Source organism: Stegodyphus dumicola, chromosome X2 (genome assembly GCF_044657685.1).
Source record: "Stegodyphus dumicola isolate Sdum_Otavi_A_Nest chromosome X2, ASM4465768v1".
In the NCBI taxonomy this organism is placed as follows: domain Eukaryota; kingdom Metazoa; phylum Arthropoda; class Arachnida; order Araneae; family Eresidae; genus Stegodyphus; species Stegodyphus dumicola.
This window is the reverse complement of record NC_140781.1, coordinates 66,586,048-66,609,238: the sequence shown is the minus strand read 5'-3', so window position 1 is coordinate 66,609,238 and position 23,191 is coordinate 66,586,048. Positions and strand designations below refer to the sequence as shown.

Sequence of the window (23,191 nt, the reverse complement as noted above, 5' to 3'; positions counted from 1 at the left end):
TCTTAATCTCTTTTGGATAGTCTTATTCTTATTTTACGCTAACAAACACTCAATTTATAACTAAGAAGCTCAGAAATCGTATAGCTTTAATAAGTAATATGTTTAGTTTAAAATTTATATCACGCATGTTTTGATTTTCAATGCTATATTTAAATATATTTCTCATTTTATTCACTAAAGCCTTATTATTAATTTAGGCATTCTTATGCAGCTCAGTAAAATGGGATTATGTGTTATATCTTAGTTAATTCTGGATCCCGTTATATTTCATGCTATAAAAATTTCTTTTGTGCAAATAAATAAATCTAGTCCAAATAAATAAATTATTTTATTTATATTTCTTCATTATAAGTCATCAATACTAATTTTATTGACGTCAGTTTAAGTCAGATTCTTTCAAAAGGCGGAGAGATTTGCCTTTTATTTCTTCAGGTTTTTCACAATTTCCTTCGAGCAGAACTGGTTTCTTTGATTTGACCATCCACTTAAACATGCGGTCACATTCAAAAGCATTATCTGAAATGTAAGGAAATGAAGATAAGTATAGAATTTCGCATTTCAAAGAAAGATATTCATTAAATTAAGCACATTAATTTTCTTGTTATCTTATTTTTAAGCTTTCTTGAATAAGACACATATAGCAATAACATAGCAGTTATTGCGCACAAGGTATATATCTCAGAAACACTTAGAAACAGTAAATTATTTAATAATAGCCTACAAATTTTCAAACAGAAGTCCAGTCGATACCGGAAAGTGCGTGCTGAAAATTTAATGTTCTGTTATATGAAAATTAATAATATCTTATTTTTGGCCCAGAGGGCGTTAGTCCAGAAAGGATATTAATTTCGTTATGTAAACGTTAAATGTCCGCTTCACTTTTCAAATTGCTGCCAAAAAATGTTATTTCCCTGTCTTATATTTAAATAAATTAAAAAATGAAGAATCTGCATAAATGTATGTATGTGTTTCGCATTGTGGTATAACAACGGTACCCAGAGCTATCAAATTTTGAATAACGTAATCCTCCACCGAATATGGGCATCTGGAAGCCCTAATTTGAAATTTGTAATTTGTTTTATTATCGCTTTCATATTTTGTAACACTTAGCTCCAGCTCGATTTATCAGCTTTCTCAGAAGCTGCCGCATTACACCAGTTATAAAAACAAGCATCTTATCTTTAGTGTAATTACGTTGTTTTCGAATACTTGAGTTTTAAACTGTTAACTTGAAATATACCCGAAAACATAGATATCTAAATCTATTAACCCATGTTCATTATAATGGTGAATTAATATTTTGGGTTTATCTCTCAGACATTCGTTTATACATCACACATAAATAAATCTAAGTTGAAATATAAAAAAATACTTCATCAAATTCTTCATTTCACTTTCGTTCGATTTTTCAATGTTTTTAACAAATATAAATGCATGTATCATAAAATACGTATATACGTATGTTCATGTAACGTAGTAAATATGACCGACTATAACTGAGTGCAATGTATGTACTGTTTAAAATACGAAATAATAGCAAGCAACAAACGTTAACGTAATAAAGAAATACCAGAAAGAGAAAACAGAATAAACAATTAATTCTTCTCATAGTACTATGTCAAAATAATAAATCTGGCTTTACGTCTAGCAAGATTTTACGTTAAAAAAGGCAATGCGGAATTATGTATTGATATGGAAAAAAATTACTGCTTGCAAGTTTATAAAATAATTTATCACTAACCTACCTGAAACATCCAATTTGGTTAGCTGCGACATGATTCCGGACCATATTTGCTCGTCTAAGGTTGTTAACCTGTTATTCGACATTTCCAAGCTTCGTAAATTCGGCATTTCTGTGAACATATCATACGGCAAGTAACGTATTCGATTATAGCTAGAAAAAAACAAAAATAGAACGTGCATTAATTTAATTTTTCACAATTTGATAGCCAGTTGAAAAAAAGAGCATAACCCTAAAATCGTGTATGCTGTAGAAAGAAGAAATTCAGATTTTTTTAAGAACATACTAATTCGTAAAAAAACATTTGTAACTCATGTCCAATCGAATGTAACGCTATTTGGCAACCAGGAGTTGAATAATAAACTTATGATCAGAAAATAAGTATCCCTTTTCCAAACTAATGATAGAAAGCAAATAAAAAAGGGCTACTTAAATTATAAAAACATGATCAGAATTAAGAAATATATTCAAATCTTACAGATCACAGGCACATACTAAATAAAGGTGCCAAAATCAAGCACTAAAAATTGATACTATAATGTCTATTCTTCTTAACAGCAAATGGCATCATTAAGAGAAAGAAGTTAAACGGACAAACGTCTTCGTAAAATGTTTTATGTGCATCGGGAATGTATGAGATAACTTTTTGCAGGGAGCGTATTTTCTTTCACTTTATGGGAATCTTACTATAACACTTATCTTGGAAGATTTGAAAGTCCGCTATTAATTTTTAAATAAAAAGCTTTGTTTCACAACGCCATCTGTGAGTGACAGTCTTTTTTACCAGACTTTACATTTTCACTCTGCCGCCCAGCCGATATAATGGTTAATGACCCTGACTACCGTAGCGATGGGCTATCAAATTCCGGAGAAGGCATGCTTGTATTACAATGATCAATGCAATGCATACTATGAAATGTATAGTGTATCGAGTATGTGTAGCAATGTGTTAACATGCGATGTAACCAGGAGAATGTTTAATTACAAAATTATTTTTGGTATGTTTTTTAGAGTACAGCAAAATTTCCGCAACAATGAGCTTTTAGAATAATGTTATTCCATCAAAAGTAGTATGAAATGTGCTGTATTCTCAGGCCTGTTACCTGTATTTTGTATATTCTACAACTTTGCAACGTGTGCAGATTAATCTGATACTGATCTTTGCAACGTGCGCATAATAATCTGATACTTTGTCCTTGTGTAACTATATAATGCCTTAATTTCGGAATGTAGCTTTAGATAGCTGCAAAATCCAAAAGATACCCGATTAGTCTATGCAAGCCGCCCGGGTGTCCGAACTGCTCTCACCTGTCACCTGTCCGTCCCTTCATATGAGGCAACGGTACACCTGGCTATTTAAAAACAAATTTTATTCCATTTACCTTTTTTGTGCTGGAGATTTGGAATAATTATCATTAACTGCAAAATTTGGTCAAATACAGTGTTCATGCAGCAATTGTCAGAGTACGTTCAAAGAGCTTGACGTTCATTTTGTGACGGTGTTACTTGGATTTAGAGAGTTCTATACCTCACGTTGATATGGTGTGTGTTATAGTCGCATTCTTAGGATGTATGTTTCAACATTTAGAACAATTATCTAACTTCCCCCTAACCAAAAACTTAATCATTTTTAACGTTCTTTACACGTTACCCGAAAATTGCTACTATAAGCAATATCTGACTAACTATTGTGCATTATAGAATGCAACATGTAGATGTAATTTAGAATACTTCCTGTAACACATTGCGCGTACGTCTTTGAGTTATGTTTTTACACATAACCCGGAAATACTAGTATGTTTTATCAGACATGCTGTTGCTGCACTTTGTCGTAATATGTAGCTGTAATTCAGAACGCTTTGGCTGCACGTTATTAGTACAATCATCATAGAACGTTCATTACGTATTGCGTGACAATACCACTAACATTAATACACTCTTTTGCAAAAAAAATCGAAGCACCAAGAAAGACATTTGCGATCGTGATGAAATTTGGTATGCAAAAACATCTTGATCGAACATGCAAATGATCAAAGTTTCAAGGCAAATAAACAGGAATTGCGATCATAACGCACATTTCTAGTGCGCAATTCGCAAAGTACAAAACCAGTAATAGAGGCGGCAATTTCGTTTTTGTTGCTGCCATTGTACTGCCGTAAAGAAGCAACTAAAGATGCCATTATGACGATATCGAAGACTTTACAGACAACTAAACGACTTCGAACGTGGTCGCACTGTAGGTTTGCGTGAAGTTGGGTGGTCACACCAAGCAACAAGCCGCCACGTGCAGCGTACAGACAAAGATGCAAAGATGTTGGCAGCAATGGTTGCTACAAGGAAATTGCCGACGAAATCTTTGGAAAGATTTCTCGATTTCTCGATTTTTTTCTCGATTTTTTGGAATCTTTGGAAAGCCAAGGAGCGAAAATGCGAGGAAAGATAGGATGATTATTCGCCAAGCCTGAACCGCCCCAACGGTATCACTGTCGACTATTCAACGCACCACAGCCACGTGTATACCTCCCGTGGTACCATCCACCATCTCACAGCGCTTTGCCGGAGGCGGAGTTACGCTCACAGAAGCCTTTAAGATGTTTGCCTTTGACCCCACAACACCGGCGGAGTCGTCTGGAGTGGTGTCGCAGCCGGTCATCATGGCTGCCATCAGACTGGCATCGTGTAGTGTTCAGCGATGAATCCCGCTTCACTCTTGAAACAGATGACCACCGTGTTCGTGTCTGGAGAGGACGGAGCCAGCGGTCAAAATCAACCTTTGTTTTACAAAGGCATACAGTCATAACCCCTGGTGTGATGGTGTGGGGCGCTATTTCTTATGTTCATCTTTAGTCATCCTCCGCACATCTTTAACAGCTCAACAATATGTTGATACCATCCTGCGGCCGTTTGCATTGCCCTTCATGGCACGCCATTCTGGGGCCATTTTCCAACAAGATAATGCCAGGCCACATACCGCTCACATATCTCTGGACTGTCTCCGTGCGGTTGATACTCTTCCTTGGCCATTAAGGTCACCAGACCTTTCACTAATCTAGCATGTCTTGGACATAGTAGACCGCCAGATTCGGGCACCACAAACTATCGCAGATTTGGAGCGACAACTGATGAATGCCTGGCAGAATGTATCGCAGGATGACATTAGGAACCTCTAACCACTCATTGCCTCGACGAATTCAAGCATGGATTGCCGTCAGAGTCGGTTCGACCAACTACTAATTTTAACACTCAATGGGTGATTGTGAGCCGTAAACAAGTACTATGACCTTTATTTTTTTAATTATTTTATTATCTGTGTATGAGCTATACGCATATTCAATTTCATCAAAAACAACCACTTCCTCCATGGTGCCTCGATTTTTTTCGCAAAAGTGTGTATATTTCACATGTTACTGCTCACTTAACATAAAGTCGCGATCTGACAATAACATCTGCTCAAGCCCACGAAATACCTCGTGGCAAGGAGAGGTAGTTTACGCCTGCCGTTGGCAACAGCTGTGAGCACCTTACAGATGACATAATGCGATTTTTGCTCTGTTCCGCCCCCAATTTTGACGAAGAACACACGAGGGGGAACGGGTCTGAGGGTCTCCCACCCCTCTTCCCTTCCACCAAACCACACGAGAGGACTTTCGACTCGCCGCATATTTAGAGTGCCACCATGCCACACCGACACTATATAGTTAGAAACATTCATACCTTCTACGGGACTTGAACCCGGGCCCTTCACGGCAGTCAGCGACGCTTCTAAGCGCAAACATAATTATGTAACCTGCAGAAATATATCCGATAACAATACCCACCTATACCGGTTGGGCGGTTGGCCACTATACCAATTATAACGTCTAGTGTACATTTCCTAAACATTCTTGTGTTAGTTAAGACAAGATCGTGTTAAGAAAACCTGTAAAAGTTGGCATACTGCATATACAAGTAATTAAAACAGCATAAAGCGATAAAATCCTTTTAATTAGTTAAAAACTTAAGCAATTTTATTTTGCAGTAGCTCGACGGATTAAATTTAAAACTTAATTTTTATCAAACACAAAATAGACGCACAGTGACAAAATAAACTAAAATATGTGTCTCAAATTTCGAAACTTTTTTTATGCAATTTTATATGTTTTCCCCTCTAACGTTGTTGAAAATTGAAAGAATGCAATTAAAGTTGTTTTGCCTTCTAAAATAAAAAAGCGGAAGCTAAGAAAAACTCAATTACGAGTCAAACTACATTTCATGATTACAGTGACCCTTTACGGCTTTCTTTTATTCCCTTGTGCTTTCACGAAGGTAGAGTATTTTATCGAGTTCTTTTTTCTTGTGTTTATCCAAAGAGAATACTGTTTCTCTTTTCTTTTGTAACGAGAAAAGTTGCTAGTTCATGCTTAATTTTGATATTACTTCAGTTTCCTCCCATTTACGTAAGACTGCAGAATAAACAAATTTTATTCAATAGCTTATTCTAGAAGAAACCAATAAGTCTGCATCCTATCAACGATAAAAGTCACGTATTAGGTATTAACAAGGAATAAATAAAATGAAGAACTGCATACCTGCTACTGAAATTCGCACTGGTAACAGCTGCTCTATGTTAGCTTTAACGAGCGTAAACATATTTTTAAAGAGCGACTATCATATAGCTTCTATTTTTTGAATCTAAACTTCTCTACTCTTCCTTTTTAAAACATTGCCTCTAAATAGCTTGTTTCAAGATTTTTCACATTTTCAACTTGTCAGTCTTTAAAAAGCTAGACGGCAAAAACATAGGAATTAAATTTAACATTTAAGATACTACAAAAGTATTTCTTAAAAATGTACGCATTTCTTAGATGCCGACTGAAATAGTGCTGTAACCGAGTGGTGTTTGAATTATCATGAACATATGTTAAAAAACAAAAACGAATCACTGATCTCCTCAGTAACTAGTGTGTAATCGCACAATGTTCCTTTCCATTTACACTGCTAAGAGCGCTTACAGACAATTACAATGTTATTTCATTGACAAAAATCTACACACGAAAAATAATGCTATAGATATATGAGAAAAAAATTTAATAACATACTTGTAAAATATGCAAAAAGATCTTGACATTATTTTCCTTAATCGATAAACGTCTGCAATGAGCTTTAAACCTCAACTCAGTGAACTGTAAATAGTTTATCAGGTTCAATGTTTCTTCTAACCTTCTTCGGAAACATACAATGACCTGACTAGGAACAGAGAGCTTACTAAAGCTATGTTCACTAATTGTAGTAAGTAGACAGGATACAGACGAAGGGTATACAAAACCCTTTATTTTTCTTTATATACAATGACTTCCGTACTTCGGAATACAATGACCCTCCACTCGGGGTCTAACGTAAAAGGTATAAAAAATAAAACTAAACTCTAATTTAACTTTAGAATAACACACGTAGAAGATTGGCCTTATAATAACAGGAAGCGTATGTAGCACAGAGACTGTGAACACTACAATACGTTTAATTTATTAAGAGGATTAAAACCTCTGGCCTGGAAGGCAAATAGCAACTGCGTAACTTCTAAGGTAAGCGGCCTGCTTCGAACTCACTGCTTCCTCTCTTTCGCTTGGCAAAAAGGCCACACTTAAATACTTGGCGTTCGCCAGACAAACTTTGCATAAAAACCTTCACGCTTATAATTCTGGCCGGAAGTAGAAAATAAGAAGTGATAGTAAAGATTTAAAATAAAATAAACGTTAGTAAAACTTAAGATCCTTACATACTTCCCGCCAGAGTTAATTAGTTTGAAACTGAGGTCTAAAACGACCTTGTTGAAAACTTTTAGCTCTAGAATATAACGCGAGGCCAACCTTTTACAATCATAACTTCGTTAGAAACTAGAAAATTTAAAAGAAAGAAATTTGTTACAATAGCAGCTCCCAGGATCTACAACAATCTTTTTTTTTTTTTTTTCATCTGTACTGCATCTAAACAGGAGCTTTATTCAATTCTGGTTCCTTCCAGAGATCTGGAAGGAAAACTAGTTTAATGAAATGTTACACAATGACATTGCAAATAACATATAGAATATACTTCTCTTAACATTCTTATTTCATTCATGACTATTTTAATTATCTCTCCCCTTGCTCTCTGACATGTGTTGTTAAAGAACACCAAACACGAATGTGTTTATGTCTATGTGTTCAACACTTCCTCCTACAATCAAAACACTAATGTGTTAAAATTCAACATAACGAGACCTCTTAACACACCCTACTTTCAACTCTAAACCCTGAGGTACTATTCTAAAAGTGGCTAACTCTAAAGTGTAGCGTCAGAGAGCCTAACTACATCATTCAACCTTTAACATATATTCGCCATGATTTAGTCTTTACAGTCACACGAATAACAAATTTTTAACATTACTTTCACTTTTACCATATCACGGTATTTCTTAACATTTAAAATAACAGAAAACATGTATATAAGAACATATCAACATGCCGTTAATTTTACACATTTGAAAACATACATTAGTAGTACATTGTTAACTTCTATTCTTTTCAAAGCAAGTGCCAATTCTTTCTACATTGAAATAATACTACATTTCAAAAAGTCTTTCAGACTAAAACTTCTTTCTTGCTAGAATGTTTTAAATAAAATTTATACAATAACTTTTTACAATATTTAAGTCTTTACACAACGCTATTATACATCAACTTTAGTTTTACGCGCGAGTAATTAAAAAACATAATAAGAAAATCGGTCACAACTCATTTCTCGCCCTTTTGGCGATAAAGGTAGACCTCGCATGAGGTAAAACTTCTTGAAATCTGCCACTTCCAGTAAGAATGAAAGATTAACTTAAGTTTGCAACGTAACATAAAATTTTACTTATCTTTGTAATATTCGGACATCCTTTTCTGGGCCCAGTCTTTAAAGGTACTGCAGACCGTAGCCTGGTTTATCCTCCTTCTTGTACGGGCTCGCCCTTCAGTGCTTTCCTCTGGAAGCTTCCGTTTTTCACCAGTACGGCCACCCTTGAACACCTTCCTTTTCCCCTCTGCTTGTGGTCTTGGCCGTTTGAAGGCATCTGGTCTTGGCGGAACCGGGAAACTTCTGTCGTGATCCTGCTTGGACCTCGTTGTTGGCCGTTCAAATTTTTCTTGTACTTTTTCCTCCGCCGCTGATGGCCCTTCCGCAGTTCGGCGACTTTTGCTGCGGAGAGTTCTGTCGGATGAGTCGATCCTCCGTTTTAAAGCCGGGTTATAGTTGCCGTCCTTTCTCCTGGTCCTCTTCACATACGTCGTCCTTCTCCCTTCTTCATTCTGGGGGTGTTCGTGAACTCTGTTTTCTGGACGGTGGAACGGCTTCTTTTTCTTTTTACCTTCAATTTTTCCGCGGGGCAATTTTCTTTTCACTTGCTTCTGTCTCTCATTGGCTTGCCCTTGTACTTGTCGTTTTCCCACCTCTGGAACTTGTACCTGCGGTGTCTGCCGTGCCGGATCCTGCAAAAGATCTGAAAAGATTTGCATTTTATTACGATCGAAGTAGGGCTTAATTTGATCAATATTTGCGGAACAAGTTTCACCATTTCTGGCCTTTAACACTACAACTGCGTGAGTTATTTTTTCTATAACAAATGGTCCTTCAAATCGTGGAAAAAATTTGGCAGTTTTATCTTCTGGTGCTGAAGAAAGTGAATGCTTAATTTTTAGTACTTCATCCCCTACTTTATAAGTTACTCCCCGTCGTTTCAGATCGTAATATAACTTCTGTTTTCTTTGTGCTACTTCCGTATTCTTTTTTGCTTCTTTTATTAGTTTTCCTATATCACCCATTTTAAATTCTGGGGCTCTTTGTTGCACATAAAATAATTTATCTAACGGTGTTATAATCTTTCTGCCTAGAAATAACTCAGCAGGAGTTTTTCCCGTTGTATCATGTTTTGCGGTCCTAAGGGCGAAAGCAAATTCATTGACATAGTTATCCCAGCTTTTATGAAAATTTTTAACATAACTACGGATAATTTTCACTATATTTCTGTTGACCCGTTCCGCTATATTTGATTGCGGCCGATACGGGACCATTTTTAAATGACGTATGCCCAGTTTTTGGCACATGTCTTCAAATATATTACTTACAAATTGAGGACCATTATCCGATATAACTTTTAGGGGCGCCCCGTATTTTAAAATATATTTATTTAAAATAGAATCAGTAACTAATTTCGCGGAGGCTCGTTTTAAGGGAACAATTTCGATCCATTTACTAAAATGATCAACCATAACAAGGAGATAGCGACTTTTATTTAACTGACTTTTTGGGAAAGGGCCCAATAAATCGATGCCAATTATTTCATTTGGAAATTCGGATTTAATACTATTTAGAAACCCGGCCGGGCGGAAATTAATATAATTAACGTCTTGACATGTTGGGCAGGACTGGACATACGCCCTTGTTAACTTTTGCAGTTCAGGAAAGTAGACTGCCTCGCGTACGCGTTGGATAGTTTTTCGAATACCAGCATGAGAAGCTAAAGGACTGTCATGGAGCTCTTGCAGGATATTTAATCTAAGACTAGCTGGGATAACAGGTCGAAATTCGTTGTTGGAATTCGTAGTTTTTGTATAAAATAATAGACCATCTATTAGTTCGTAATGGGCCGCCCTATTTCTTATCGCCACAATATCTTGGTGGCTAAAATTTTCAGGATCCTTCAAATACTCATAAATACTTCCAAACTCAGGATCCTTACCCAGTTCGGTTATTACAGTTTCTCGGGAATTTATTGTACACGCTGTAAGCATTGCAACTTTTACGGTATTACCCTGTTCGTCTAATTTAATTCGTGATAGGGCATCTGCTACGATATTTTCCTTTCCGGGGGTATGCTTGATTACCAGATTATATTCTTGCAGCTTGAGTGCCCATCTTATTAACCTTGGGGATAAATTTTTCCCTGAGTACAATCTAGTTACCGCCGCATGATCAGAATATACTGTTATCGGCGCCTTTCCAAAATAGACTCAATACTTTTGCACTGCTAACAGAACTGCAAGTGCCTCTCTCTCGGTCGCGGAATAGTTTCTTTGTGTTTGATTTAAAGTTCGGCTAAAAAATGCCACGGGCTGCTGATTTTGCGAAAGTACCGCTCCTACCGCATAATCCGAAGCATCCGCTGAAATTTCTAAATTTTCATCCTTTTCAGGAAATTTCAACACAGGTGCTTGCGTTAATGCTTGTTTTAATTTTTCGAAAGCACTATTGGCTTCGGCCGTCCACGAGAATCTTGCCTTTTTCCTTTTTAATTTTAACAATGGCTCAGCGATAGCCGCAAAATCTTTTATAAAGGACCTATAATATGAACAAAGTCCTAGAAAAGAAGAGAGCTTCTTTGCCGTGTTTGGAGTCGGATACTTTTGTACAGCGATTATTTTTGATTCATCTGTCTCGATCCCTTTTTGCGATATTTTGTAACCTAAATATTTTAATTCAGGGGCTGCAAATTTGCACTTTTCGACATTAACTTTTAGACCGGCCTCATTTAATAAAGAAAACACCTGTCTTAAATCCTGTATATGTTGGTCAAGATTATCACTAGTAATAATGATATCGTCTAAATAGATAAATGTGGACTTTCCAAGAACAGGTCTTAACACAATGTCCATGCATCGCTGAAATGTTGCTGGGGCCCCAGAAAGGCCAAACGGCATACGCAAAAATGCATAAGTGCCAGACTTGGTTATAAAAGCAGTCTTAGGCACGTCCTCAGGCCTGACCCCTATTTGAAAATAACCATTCGTTAAGTCTAAAGTCGTCATAAATTTGGTTGATTTTATGTTCCTTAAAATTTCTTCTATGATCGGTAACGGATATACCGGATATTTCGTTATGGAATTTAATTTACGGTAATCAATAGCGAATCTCCACCTTTTTGGATGCTCCAAAGGATAATCATTATTTTTCTTACATAAAACCACCGGGCTAGCATAACTACTTGAGATGGGCGTTATGATCTTTTTACGTAGCATATCGGTAATATGCCATTCTATAATTTTTTTCCTTATTCTTATCATACCGGTATGGTTTTTGACGAACCGGCAATGCATCTCCGGTGTCAATACTATGGTTAGTAACCTGAGTAAATCCTGGAATATCACTAAATAAGGAAGCAAATTCACTTACCACTTGTCGGATTCTATCTTGCTCGTCATTAGGCAGGTGGTCAAGATTTAACCTTGGCGGTTCAACCTTTTCTACACGCACTGGTTTCATTGTCAGCCTAAGGGACGCTTCATTAAAATCCAGTGTAGCTTGTGCGTCTGAAAGAAAGTCTATTCCTAGGCTTAAATGTGCTTGCAAATTCTTTACTATAAAAAACATCACCTTTACTTGTTCGTCCTTGATACGGATATATAAAGGTACTTTACCTACGCACTTACATTTTTCTCCTTGCGCCGCTAATACTGTCGTATTATCCGCATTATATATGCGGTATTTGCGAAAATACTTTCTAAAAAAGACTTCTGCCACACAGGAACACTGCGCGCCGGTATCCAGGAGTGCGGTGGCCGGGATATTATTTACCAACACTTCAATCTTCGGAAGAGTCAAATTTTTCACCATTACTGTATTTAACTTGAAGGAAGAGGGGTTTTCGTGGCCTTCGGATTTCCGCACCCTCTCGTCAGCAGAAATCCGTTTTAGTTTAAATTATTTTTCCTTTCCGTGCTTTCCTTCTTTCTCCACTGGCCTTGAGACTTTTTTCCTGGGTTGCTATTGAACTGTCGACGTTCGCCGGCTGTTTTTGAATGCTCGGGTTTCCTTGCCCACTGATTCGCTTTTTCTCCGTAGCCGTATGCTTGAGTTTGTTGTAGTCTTGGCGTACCAAATTGGTTTCGCTGTTGATATTGGCGTCTTCTTTCGACGTCCGCCGTTCTTCTACTTTCAAACTGGATTGCTAGCTCAAATAACTTTTCCAGTGTAGTGGGATTTCTTAATTCAATAAAGTCTTGCACTTGGGGTAGTAACCTCGGCAAAATCACTTGAATTATTTCAGGATCCGGACGGTTTCCATATAAGAGCTTGAAAACGTGAATTTTTCTTAAAATAAAGCTCGACAGGTTTTCGATTCTTTGTTGATATATGCTAAAAAGTTCCGTTTCTAATTTCGCACGATCCCTTACAACAGGGAAGGCTTTTAGTAGGGCAGTCTTGAAATTTTCATAAGTATAGGTGGGACTTCCTGCTTGACCCAAGAGACTTCTGCCGATACATTTGAACCAGTTAAGCGCTTGGCCCCTCAAAGCGCTGGTAGCTAAGGTAACTTTTTGAAACTCGTGCACGGGGTAGAGCATGAAGTGGTCATCCAATTTTTCCAAAAAACTGGTTACCGGTGAGTTTCCATTAAACGTTGCTTCTGGTTTCATCGAAGCGCGCATGGTCTGGACGATGTACCCAAATTCTTCCAGGGCGGCAGCTGGCATTTCTGGATTCTGAGCCGTTTCTGCAGGCAGCACAGGTTCTTCTTGAAATTCGGCCATGGTTATTCTTCGTCGGGCGCCACTATCAGGTTCAATGTTTCTTCTAACCTTCTTCGGAAACATACAATGACCTGACTAGGAACAGAGAGCTTACTAAAGCTGTGTTCACTAATTGTAGTAAGTAGACAGGATACAGACGAAGGGTATACAAAACCCTTTATTTTTCTTTATATACAATGACTTCCGTACTTCGGAATACAATGACCCTCCACTCGGGGTCTAACGTAAAAGGTATAAAAAATAAAACTAAACTCTAATTTAACTTTAGAATAACACACGTAGAAGATTGGCCTTATAATAACAGGAAGCGTATGTAGCACAGAGACTGTGAACACTACAATACGTTTAATTTATTAAGAGGATTAAAACCTCTGGCCTGGAAGGCAAATAGCAACTGCGTAACTTCTAAGGTAAGCGGCCTGCTTCGAACTCACTGCTTCCTCTCTTTCGCTTGGCAAAAAGGCCACACTTAAATACTTGGCGTTCGCCAGACAAACTTTGCATAAAAACCTTCACGCTTATAATTCTGGCCGGAAGTAGAAAATAAGAAGTGATAGTAAAGATTTAAAATAAAATAAACGTTAGTAAAACTTAAGATCCTTACAAGTTAACTAACTGAAAGTGTAGCGCTAATAATAAAACGTTATCGGATATATTTTTGCAGGTTACGTAATTATGTTTGTGCTTAGAATTTTTAAGAATCTAAAGGCTAGAAAACCATTGAAGGAATGTTAGCTTTTCTTTGTTTTAGGTTTCTCGAATATCAAATATGACGTTTAATTACATTCAGTTATTTAGCGGAGGAGGTATAAAAACAATCTTCAAATTCATTACCATCAAAGCACCTTGCCCGAGCTTTAATTTTATTTTTGTGACTAACATAATCATATATTGAAATAAATGGAAAATCTTTTAATTTTCTTAACTAAAACTTGAATAAATTAAATAGAAATTACTACAGTTTTAAAACGAAAGGCTTAAAAAAAGTATAATAACTAAAGGAATAAAAACATATGCCATAAAGCGATTATATAACAATAAACCGCATTACAATGAGTAATGAATAATAACATCGAATAACTGCATTTTATGGCAAATTTCATACTTTAGAGACTGAAGTGCATATTACTGAGAACAAAATTCATTCGAGCCAATTTCTGCGTATTCATGAAAAGCAAAAAATGTTCACTATCTGAGTCAATGATTCAATCAATGCTAGTAATCGGGAAATATTTCTACATATTATTCAAATAAGTCATTTCTGATTTTAAGATTTTCTAACTTCGTCAATTCCCCATGTAAATAAATGTTTTGCGTGTAAGGTGCTGACACTCTTTATACACAATATAATAAAAAAACTTATCGAGACTAATTACTACGAAAAATATATACTCATAATTTCAGAAAACAATATTCAAAATAACAAATAACAATAACGAAAGTCAAAAATATGTATGTGTTTATATTGTTAAATACAATTAAGTTTTAGGATCACTGGGGTATTTGAAGGGTTATTTTTTACTTCAGCTTTTCAGGGTTTTTTTCCAGCTTTGCAGAGTTTTTTTTTCTATCAGGTCTTTCTTTACAGAATTTCTCATTAAGTCCAGTATCATAGGGACAGTTTGCCAACATTCAGGACCCTCAACTGGAGCACGTTGGGGCTCTTGAATGGCTCTGATAGCCAGGCCCCACTTGATATGAAAAGTCTTGATTTATGTTTCGAATTTATTCTTCTCTATCTACCATTTGGGAACAAAGCTTTAATACGCGTAGCATCACATTAAGGATACTATCGCTAGACAAGGTGAATAGGGTCAGTGTGAAGAGACTTCAAGAATATTTTCTATTATGCTGAACTTAAGGCTTTGCAGTCTTTTATAGCTTGTGATTTCATATATATGGTATACAATAACAGGCAAAATTTCTAGTGCATATAAGCTGGAATTATGGATAATTGGAATAACAAAGCAAATGCAGTTTGAAATAGAAAAGTGAAAAATTATCTTACTTGAGATTTATAGATCTTAAATCTGCAGCTGGACTTGGAAGCATTGAACGTTTCAATGAAGTTAATCTGTTAGATTCCAAAACCAAAAATGTAAGGTGCTTAACTTTAGAAAGTACTTCATCTCCCATAGAAACTAAATTATTTCCTTCCAAAGTCACAGTCCTTAAAGAATCAGGCACGCTAGTTAGCCAGTCATCAGCAAGAGTGGTAATTTTATTTCTTTCTACAATCAGTTCTCTGAGTTTAGTCAAATGACTTAATGACCAAGAACCAACTGGATTTGTTTGGTTAAAAATCGCTCGCAATTGAATACTAGAAAGATGATTTTCCATGCCTTTAAACTGGGGTGCAGTGAGAGTTATTGTCGAATTTTCAAACAGTATTCTTTCAACTGCAATGTCACTAAAAGCGTCGGATTTCACCGGATCTAGAATCCAATTCATGAAAAAGGACATTCTGTAAATTCTATGGCCTTTTAATCCTCTGACGCCTTGAGATATTTGTTCTGGTTGGCTTAAGTGGTTACAGAATACCATTGGGTCATCATCTTCTTCTTCACAATAGCATGGGAATATGTCTTCCGGTTCTGGGCATTCATACAAGAGGGAAGCTTCTACTGATATCAAAGTTGAAATAATGAAAATGAACAGAAATATAATAAGGGACGTAGGCCCAGATCTTCCGTAGAATACCTGTAAAAATATTTTTTTAAATTTGTTATAAACATTTAAATTTATCATTATTAAAATGTACTTCAATAAACTGGGTAGTTAAATAATGGCACATTAATAAATTCATTTTCGTTTTATATTTATACAACAGCATCTTGATCTTTTGATGATATCATACGAAATAGAAAACAGCATAAACATTGCTGTGGTGTCATTAAATTACTCAAATGGCAAGTTTCCAAGATTTTACGGAATCCTTGATTATTTGAAACGCATTTTAAGACGAATATCAAATGAGCAAGTGAAGGTGTTTTAATAAACTGATTTGATTATGATTTAACACACATATTCATTAGACTTCTCAGTTTGAATGAGGACGTGATTTATAGTCTCGCCGTAAAACTAATTTAGTGCAATAGGAATGAAACAAAACAAAGAAGATAGTTGCTGTAATTCCATTAGTCCATTCGTTAGAGATATCGATTTTCCTAACTGCTTTCATGCGAAGAGTCTATTACTTTGAACTGAATGCAGTTACCAGTCTTTACGACAATTTCTGTAAATGAATTTTAAAACCACTTGCAGTCAAATAAATATTTACTACAGTTGCAAATAAAGACTTTCTCCTGTTAAGACATGGTTCATCATCTGAAATCTAAAGAACTGTGTGGCTTCACTGCATGCTGAAATCTGAAGAACTGAATGGTCACGCAGCATGCAAATGTTCACGCAGCATCTTGTAAATCTTAGAAAATCTAGGGAAATTTGGATGGAATACCCTATTCAGAATAAGTCGTAACGAAGTGAATTACTTCTGAGTACAGTGTTGCATTTTAACATTGTTACAAGAGACGAAACTCAGTGCAGTTATACTTAAGCGATGGCTGGTCAATAATCGTTATTTCTATCTGCCTAGATAAAATGGATTTAATATTGCTTTAGTGATGCTTTTTACCGTTAAAAATAGTTTTTTAACTTTTAAAAGTACTTTTCAAGAGATAAAATGATTAAATAATCAATCGGTATAGTCTCTCAAGACTTCCATACTTACTAAAAGTAAATTCAGATTTTGTTTTCATGCACGGCAAGTATTAGATTACAGAATGAAGTTAGATTACAGACTGCTTTAGAGCAAAAGCTCTTATCGAATTCATAAACTGGAACTTACTTACGTATTCCATACTGAATTATAAAGCAGGTTATATCTCATATGCATTAAACTCTAATGACTGTACCAAAAACAATACATGGAATGACTAAAAAATGTGGCTACAAAGTTTGACGTAATTGTAGTATGTTACTGTACACTGTAGAGGAACCGTCGACTAGGATATTAAACTTTTAATACCCTTATAGGTAAGATTGCCGTACCTGGGCTGATATCATTAGCCGAGATGGAGTTGAAGATGGCAGTAGCATATTAAGATTGCAACGTGGACGATTACATACCAGAATTGATCGTTTATAAGACTATGAGACTAAAAAGCCGTGCTTTTAAAGTAGCATTATTGCAGTCTATTGTAGTACGACAGCTAATAGCAGACAATATCTAGAAACGTAAACCATCTGGAAGAAACTGCAATACTGCAAATACAGTAACATCAGTAAGTAGTGTGGAAGAGCTTATTAACAGCCCACATACAAAACCAATAAAGTGTGTCTGGTGATATTGCTATATATTCTTCTTCTGTTTAAAAAACTTATTTTCTAGTGGCACAAATTATTGGACATTTCAAAGTATGGTTTATCACACCAGTTGTTTTTTTAATCCCGTTACCAGATATTTGCTAACTAATCACTCGTTGTCTGGAATGGCCGAACTCATGGATCATTTAACCGTCTCATCATGCTCAACATCGTACTCTCAGTATTGCGCAGCGTGCTATACTGATGGCGACCGATTTTATACACAACAAGAAAGAGAACGTAGAGTTATTATAGCCCTACCTTCCTCACAGTTCGAATCCAGGACCAATGCTAATGGATCCGGCTTCCATAACTACCATCCCAAACAAGGTGGCACAGCTGTTAAGTGCAAAATATCCAAATGTCCTTAAAAGTGAGTCTAATATTTAAAAATACTCATTGTGCACAATTATTTTCGAAGGATCACGTAGAAGATGTGATTAATATAATAAACAAAACCACAGAATAAACATTAAGCATGAAATATTAATATTACTGAAAGCAGTTAATATTTGGGTGTAACTTTAAAAAAGCAGTAATTTAATATGAATACTGGAAGCAAAACAAAGTAACGGAAGAGTTACTGCTCTTTAATTTACAGAAATAATTTAATTTCTAGGACTAATTCTATTACAGAATTCCATTACAGAAATAATTTAATTTCTAGGACCAAATCTGTTGCCGCACTAAGCGTTACTCTTTTACTTTGTAATATGGTCTTTTTATTGAATCGTTATTTAGGTACAATAATTCTAGAATAAATATTTATGTTTGCTTTTATTTGCTCTCAAATAAGCAACAGTATCTCTTTAGAGCAGATTAAATTTTATTAAGAAATGTTAAGTAAGATAAATGAAACAGTTTACCATAACTTCGCAAAGATTGTCGCTCAGATACCTTTGTGCTTCCCTCAAATATTTCTAAACGACTAGAAACGACTTAAAAATATCTAGCTTTTATCTTCGGTCATAAACTTGAACAGATGTTGTTCTTCACGTATGAGTTTTGATTAGATATATTTAACTGGTTTACAGTTTCTTAAACGATTTCACATAATTTAAATATTGTTGCGTGCGTACGGGTTCGTAATGGATTGAATGCAAGCAGAACCGATGATAGCTTGATAAATTTATTTTCCTAAAAGAAATACTTTACAATTCTAGAACTTTCATTAAATTATCCACACAGCTGTTTTGCGTATGACAGAGCACAATCAGTAGTTACCATTTTAAACTAGTGAGAACGTAAAACACAAAGCAATTCAAGGCGCATGTAACGAGCGAAGCTCACACTGCTTAACTAGCTAACTCTGAGCTAAAAACTGAGAACTGATGCTCTTTCCGTGCTTATATAGTTGTTTTCCTCCGGCCACCGAGAAATCTCTAGTAACTTCCATTTCTCGAAATTACTGGAAGACATATACGGTTAAAGATACATACTAGAGCCAGATGCGGTTACAGTTACATATAGGGATCAATTACAGATATTCAGTTACAGTACCAATTACAGTTATACACGGACCGAACCGAAATGTCGCCAAATGGTCCCCACGCTTCGCGACTTTCGGCGATATATTGGCTCGGTTCTTGTATAACTGTAATTAATTTGACATTGCAAGTTAGCCGCCAAAACCATCCCCAACTTAGTGATGTCTCACCAAGTCTTTTAATTCAATGTTAAATAAACGTGCCCCTGTAATCTTATTTTTCAGGCAAAGCTTCGTCTCTTGAGGAACTTCATGTTACATTATACGAAGGATAATATAATTTTACGTATAAATTTGGATAAAATTATTTACACATGAACAAAATTTGTAATAATATTAATATAATATTTTCGGTATTATTATAAATGTATACAGAAAATTATTCTTTGAAACGATGAGAATTTTCGAATTTCTTCTCCAGATTTGAACTTACCCGATCAGTTGCTTTGTCAGACTTCCTTAATCGAAAATTGGTTAAAAATCTCGAAATGATATTTTTGAAGTACTAAATTAGTTTTTGAAATGAATCTGCCAAGCTTTACTTCCTTCTCAAATCAGTATCATCAACAGAAGTCTCGTTACACCAACTGACGATCGAACAGCAGTTAACAACTCAACAAATTTATAATCAGTTCTTAACTAATGTTTTCCTGAAACTGCAAATTACGTTGAATGTGTGTATAGATATGTGTTGAGGGATACATGAATTGAAAAGTATGAAACTTATATCCTATTGTAATATAAATAGTAATGGAAACAAACGTCTCAAAATTTCATTTTGTTTTATTTAGTTTATTTATTTGTATTTTAATCAAACTTTTCAAAATGAATCATATGAAAATCAGCTTGTTCAAAATAAAACCAAATCAAATATTAACAGAGCAAAGCATACGCAAATGCATATTTGTTACGATTAGCGAAAAATAATTTTGGTAGCTACATGAAATAGAGCTTGTATTTGGCAATGCTTCTTTATGTTAATTAAAAAAAGAGTGTCAAAGCAAAAAATCCAAAGCTTGAAAAAACATGGTTCATAAAGTTCTTATGCCTACCAGTACTAAATGCCTGGCGAATGGATTTAATAAAACTAAGGAAAATGAAGTAATATAGCACAATAATTGAAATTTTGAAAAATAATGGAATAATAACAAAAAATAATCGAAATAATATTTTATTAACACATTTTAGAGATTTTTCTACACATACAGATAAGTTCTACAAATATTCCCTGCTGCAATATATCTAGTACAAATATTCACTTTGTATTAGTACAACTTATGTGAAGAAAGCTATTATTTCCGTGAAAGTTTAAAAAATGTAAACATTAAAATGAAAATATTTTAGACTTTTATTTTCTGTGACTCAGATGACAAAATTATTATTTTATAATGTTTAGTTCTTTGGAGAAATACTAAATGAATGATATTTTGAACATTTATATTAATGACAGAAAAGACTAATATAAATATTTACCTAACAGCAAATGATTATTTAAAATGAATTCTGTTCAAAATGTTGTTCTCAAGAGTATTTTCTTTAACACAGATGGTTGGTTGGTTATTAAGTATTGTAAAGCGCTCGGGGGCTATTAGACTATAGGAAAACATCCTTTAGTGGAAGCCTTATCTTCCTTTAGCCTTATCTTCGGCTTTCCCTTTGGAACACAAACACGAGAAGTGGGAAGCTGGTTCGTATTTGCCTTCCATTTAAAGGAAAGCAATGAATGGTATTTGAAGAACGTTGTTAAGCCTCTGAGATCCAAGCCGATCACGAAATGCTAGTGTTTCGCGTCTCATTGTTGGGTCTGCTTCTGTGATAAAGGTACTACTATATTTTTATCAACAACTGCTGCCTTAACTCCTTCGAAGAGCAGATATGTATTTTATATTGATGGCAGCATTATATTTAATTATTTTTAATCTTTTAGTTTCAATGGAAAGAAAAAAGATTTCTCATGCAGACTTGAAATGCAAAGCCTTTCCAGTTTATGAAATAGCTTTAATAGCACTGCTCCGAAATTAAGCACGTCTTTCTTTTAATCAGATGAGTTACTAAGAGGTATTAAATAACTAGACCCACGCAAAATTCACAAGCATTAAAAATTGGGTAATTTTAGAATTCGGAATTTCTGAGAAATCTTCATCTGTATTCCTGCTGCTTATACATATTACTTCTTCGTTTAGTTATTAATTACAACCAACCAATCTGTTCACAGTTTAACTTAGAGTGCTTCACATGTTTACTTCAAAACTCACAAGCCAGCTAAGCGACACATAAGATAATTTAATTATTTAATTAATTCTTAAATTTTATAGTGGTAGTATTAGAATATATTGGTCACACACGAATTCCTGGCGCAGTGTCTGAAATTTAGAAAACGCGTTCAAGCAGTTTAACCAGTCAAATCATGTTGCGGGTACAGTTTTACTATTTTATAAAACTTATTTACTATCCAATTACTATCTAATTAAAGAAAATTATTTTATTGGGATGGAAACTGAATACAGCTTTTTGTCTGACTATCAGTAATCATTTCATTTCTAATACCAATTTATAAATCTAATCTCTAGAATATTGTTAATACATTTCTGATTATTTTGCCTACCAAGTTAACAATTCGAAGTTCATTATACTTAATTTCGATGCTTTTCACGTCAAGAAAATTAAAAGAAAACAGAATTTCATAAAACGTATATTTTTATTAAATAATATATAATAATACAGTAATTTTAATTGAAGTAACTAATTTGAAAATCTACTATGCTCAAATTATAATTGAAATAAATGAGTTATTAAGCAAAATCTAGGAAATAATTGATTTAAGTAATATTTTATCTGAGCTTGCAACATTGGTAGATAAGCTTAAGTATAAACCGTAATTTTGCTAATTTAATCTACTTATTTCATAATGATTTTAATAAGTAATAGATTTAAAAATTTTATGAGACATACTTATGTTATCCATACTTAATTATCCATCTAATTCCACATATATGTTACATTAACTCTACGTTGACAAAGCGTGCCAGTGATACTGGTTGTACGTAATAGTTCCTATAATTGAACAGTATGTTTTTAAAAAAATTGCACTTCATTAATACTCGAATATTCATTTAAAATACATGCATTTAACTAAAGCGCTCTTACATATCACCCTAAGAAGTACGCTGGTATTCAAAATTAAGAGAATTTGCATATTTCGGCGATTTTTTCGAAACGTGCTGAACAAAAAATACAAATTATGCGTCCAAACAAAATATTCATTTTTAGAGTGAACTCGTGTATGTGGGTTGAGTATTTAGGGGAAAGGTTTGTTAAAAGCATACGGGAATTTCCTACTATCCATTCTTTCGTACCCCTCGGCAACTTTCGTAATGTTTTTTCGCCATACTTCGGAAATCCAAAAGCACACAGTTTTTTTAAATGAGTAACTATCAATGTTTGGATGATGGAATGAAGTGGAGAATCGTTGTGCAGGACTAAAATCAGGGTATTCTCAGATGCAGTTTACTAGAGACTTAAATGTAACGCCCAACCTCAAAAGCAACTTATGGAAACAGAGTAAGAATATCAGATCCTTAGACACAAAACCTGTTCAGGGTTGTCCAAGTGTACGATGGCCACCGAAGATCAATATTTGTCCCTTTTTTTCAACGAGACGTAAAGGAGTAAAATAGTTTCTTAACTTTTTCGTGACCTCCATGAGGTGACCAGAAACCAAGTTTCAAGGATTACTGTTTCAAGAAAGCTACATGAGAGAGGTCTGGTTTCTTGACGTGCTATTTGTATTCTGCGCATGAAAAGGCCCGTTCAACATGTTGCAGAAACATTGGTTTTGAACCAAGCATCAATAAGGGATCGCTGTCTTCATAGATAATTTCCAATTCAACTTCTAACTACTGATTTTCAACATGCCTTTATTCTTGAGAGAACAAGGAACACCCGTTCTTTAACAACCAAGAAAGGGACCATTAAGGCAGCGGTGGTTTGATGATCTGGGAAGACATTATGTTGAATAGGCACACAAGCCTTTATACCTTTACTCTATGACTGCTACAAGGTATAGGAAAAGAGATC

At 35.0% G+C, this 23,191-nt stretch overlaps 1 protein-coding gene across 1 annotated transcript; it reads right to left on the bottom strand.

The window, feature by feature from the left end:
* Positions 1–309: 309 nt before the first annotated feature.
* Positions 310–18,639, bottom strand: LOC118182005 (uncharacterized). The gene is made up of 4 exons (XM_035351261.2): positions 18,495–18,639; positions 15,272–15,963; positions 1,746–1,894; positions 310–516 (listed from the first exon to the last, which is right to left on the bottom strand). Exons 1-4 carry the CDS (start codon positions 18,495–18,497, stop codon positions 377–379), a joined length of 984 nt encoding a protein of 327 aa, XP_035207152.1. The 5' UTR covers positions 18,498–18,639; the 3' UTR covers positions 310–376.
* Between the last annotated feature and the right edge of the window lie 4,552 nt (positions 18,640–23,191).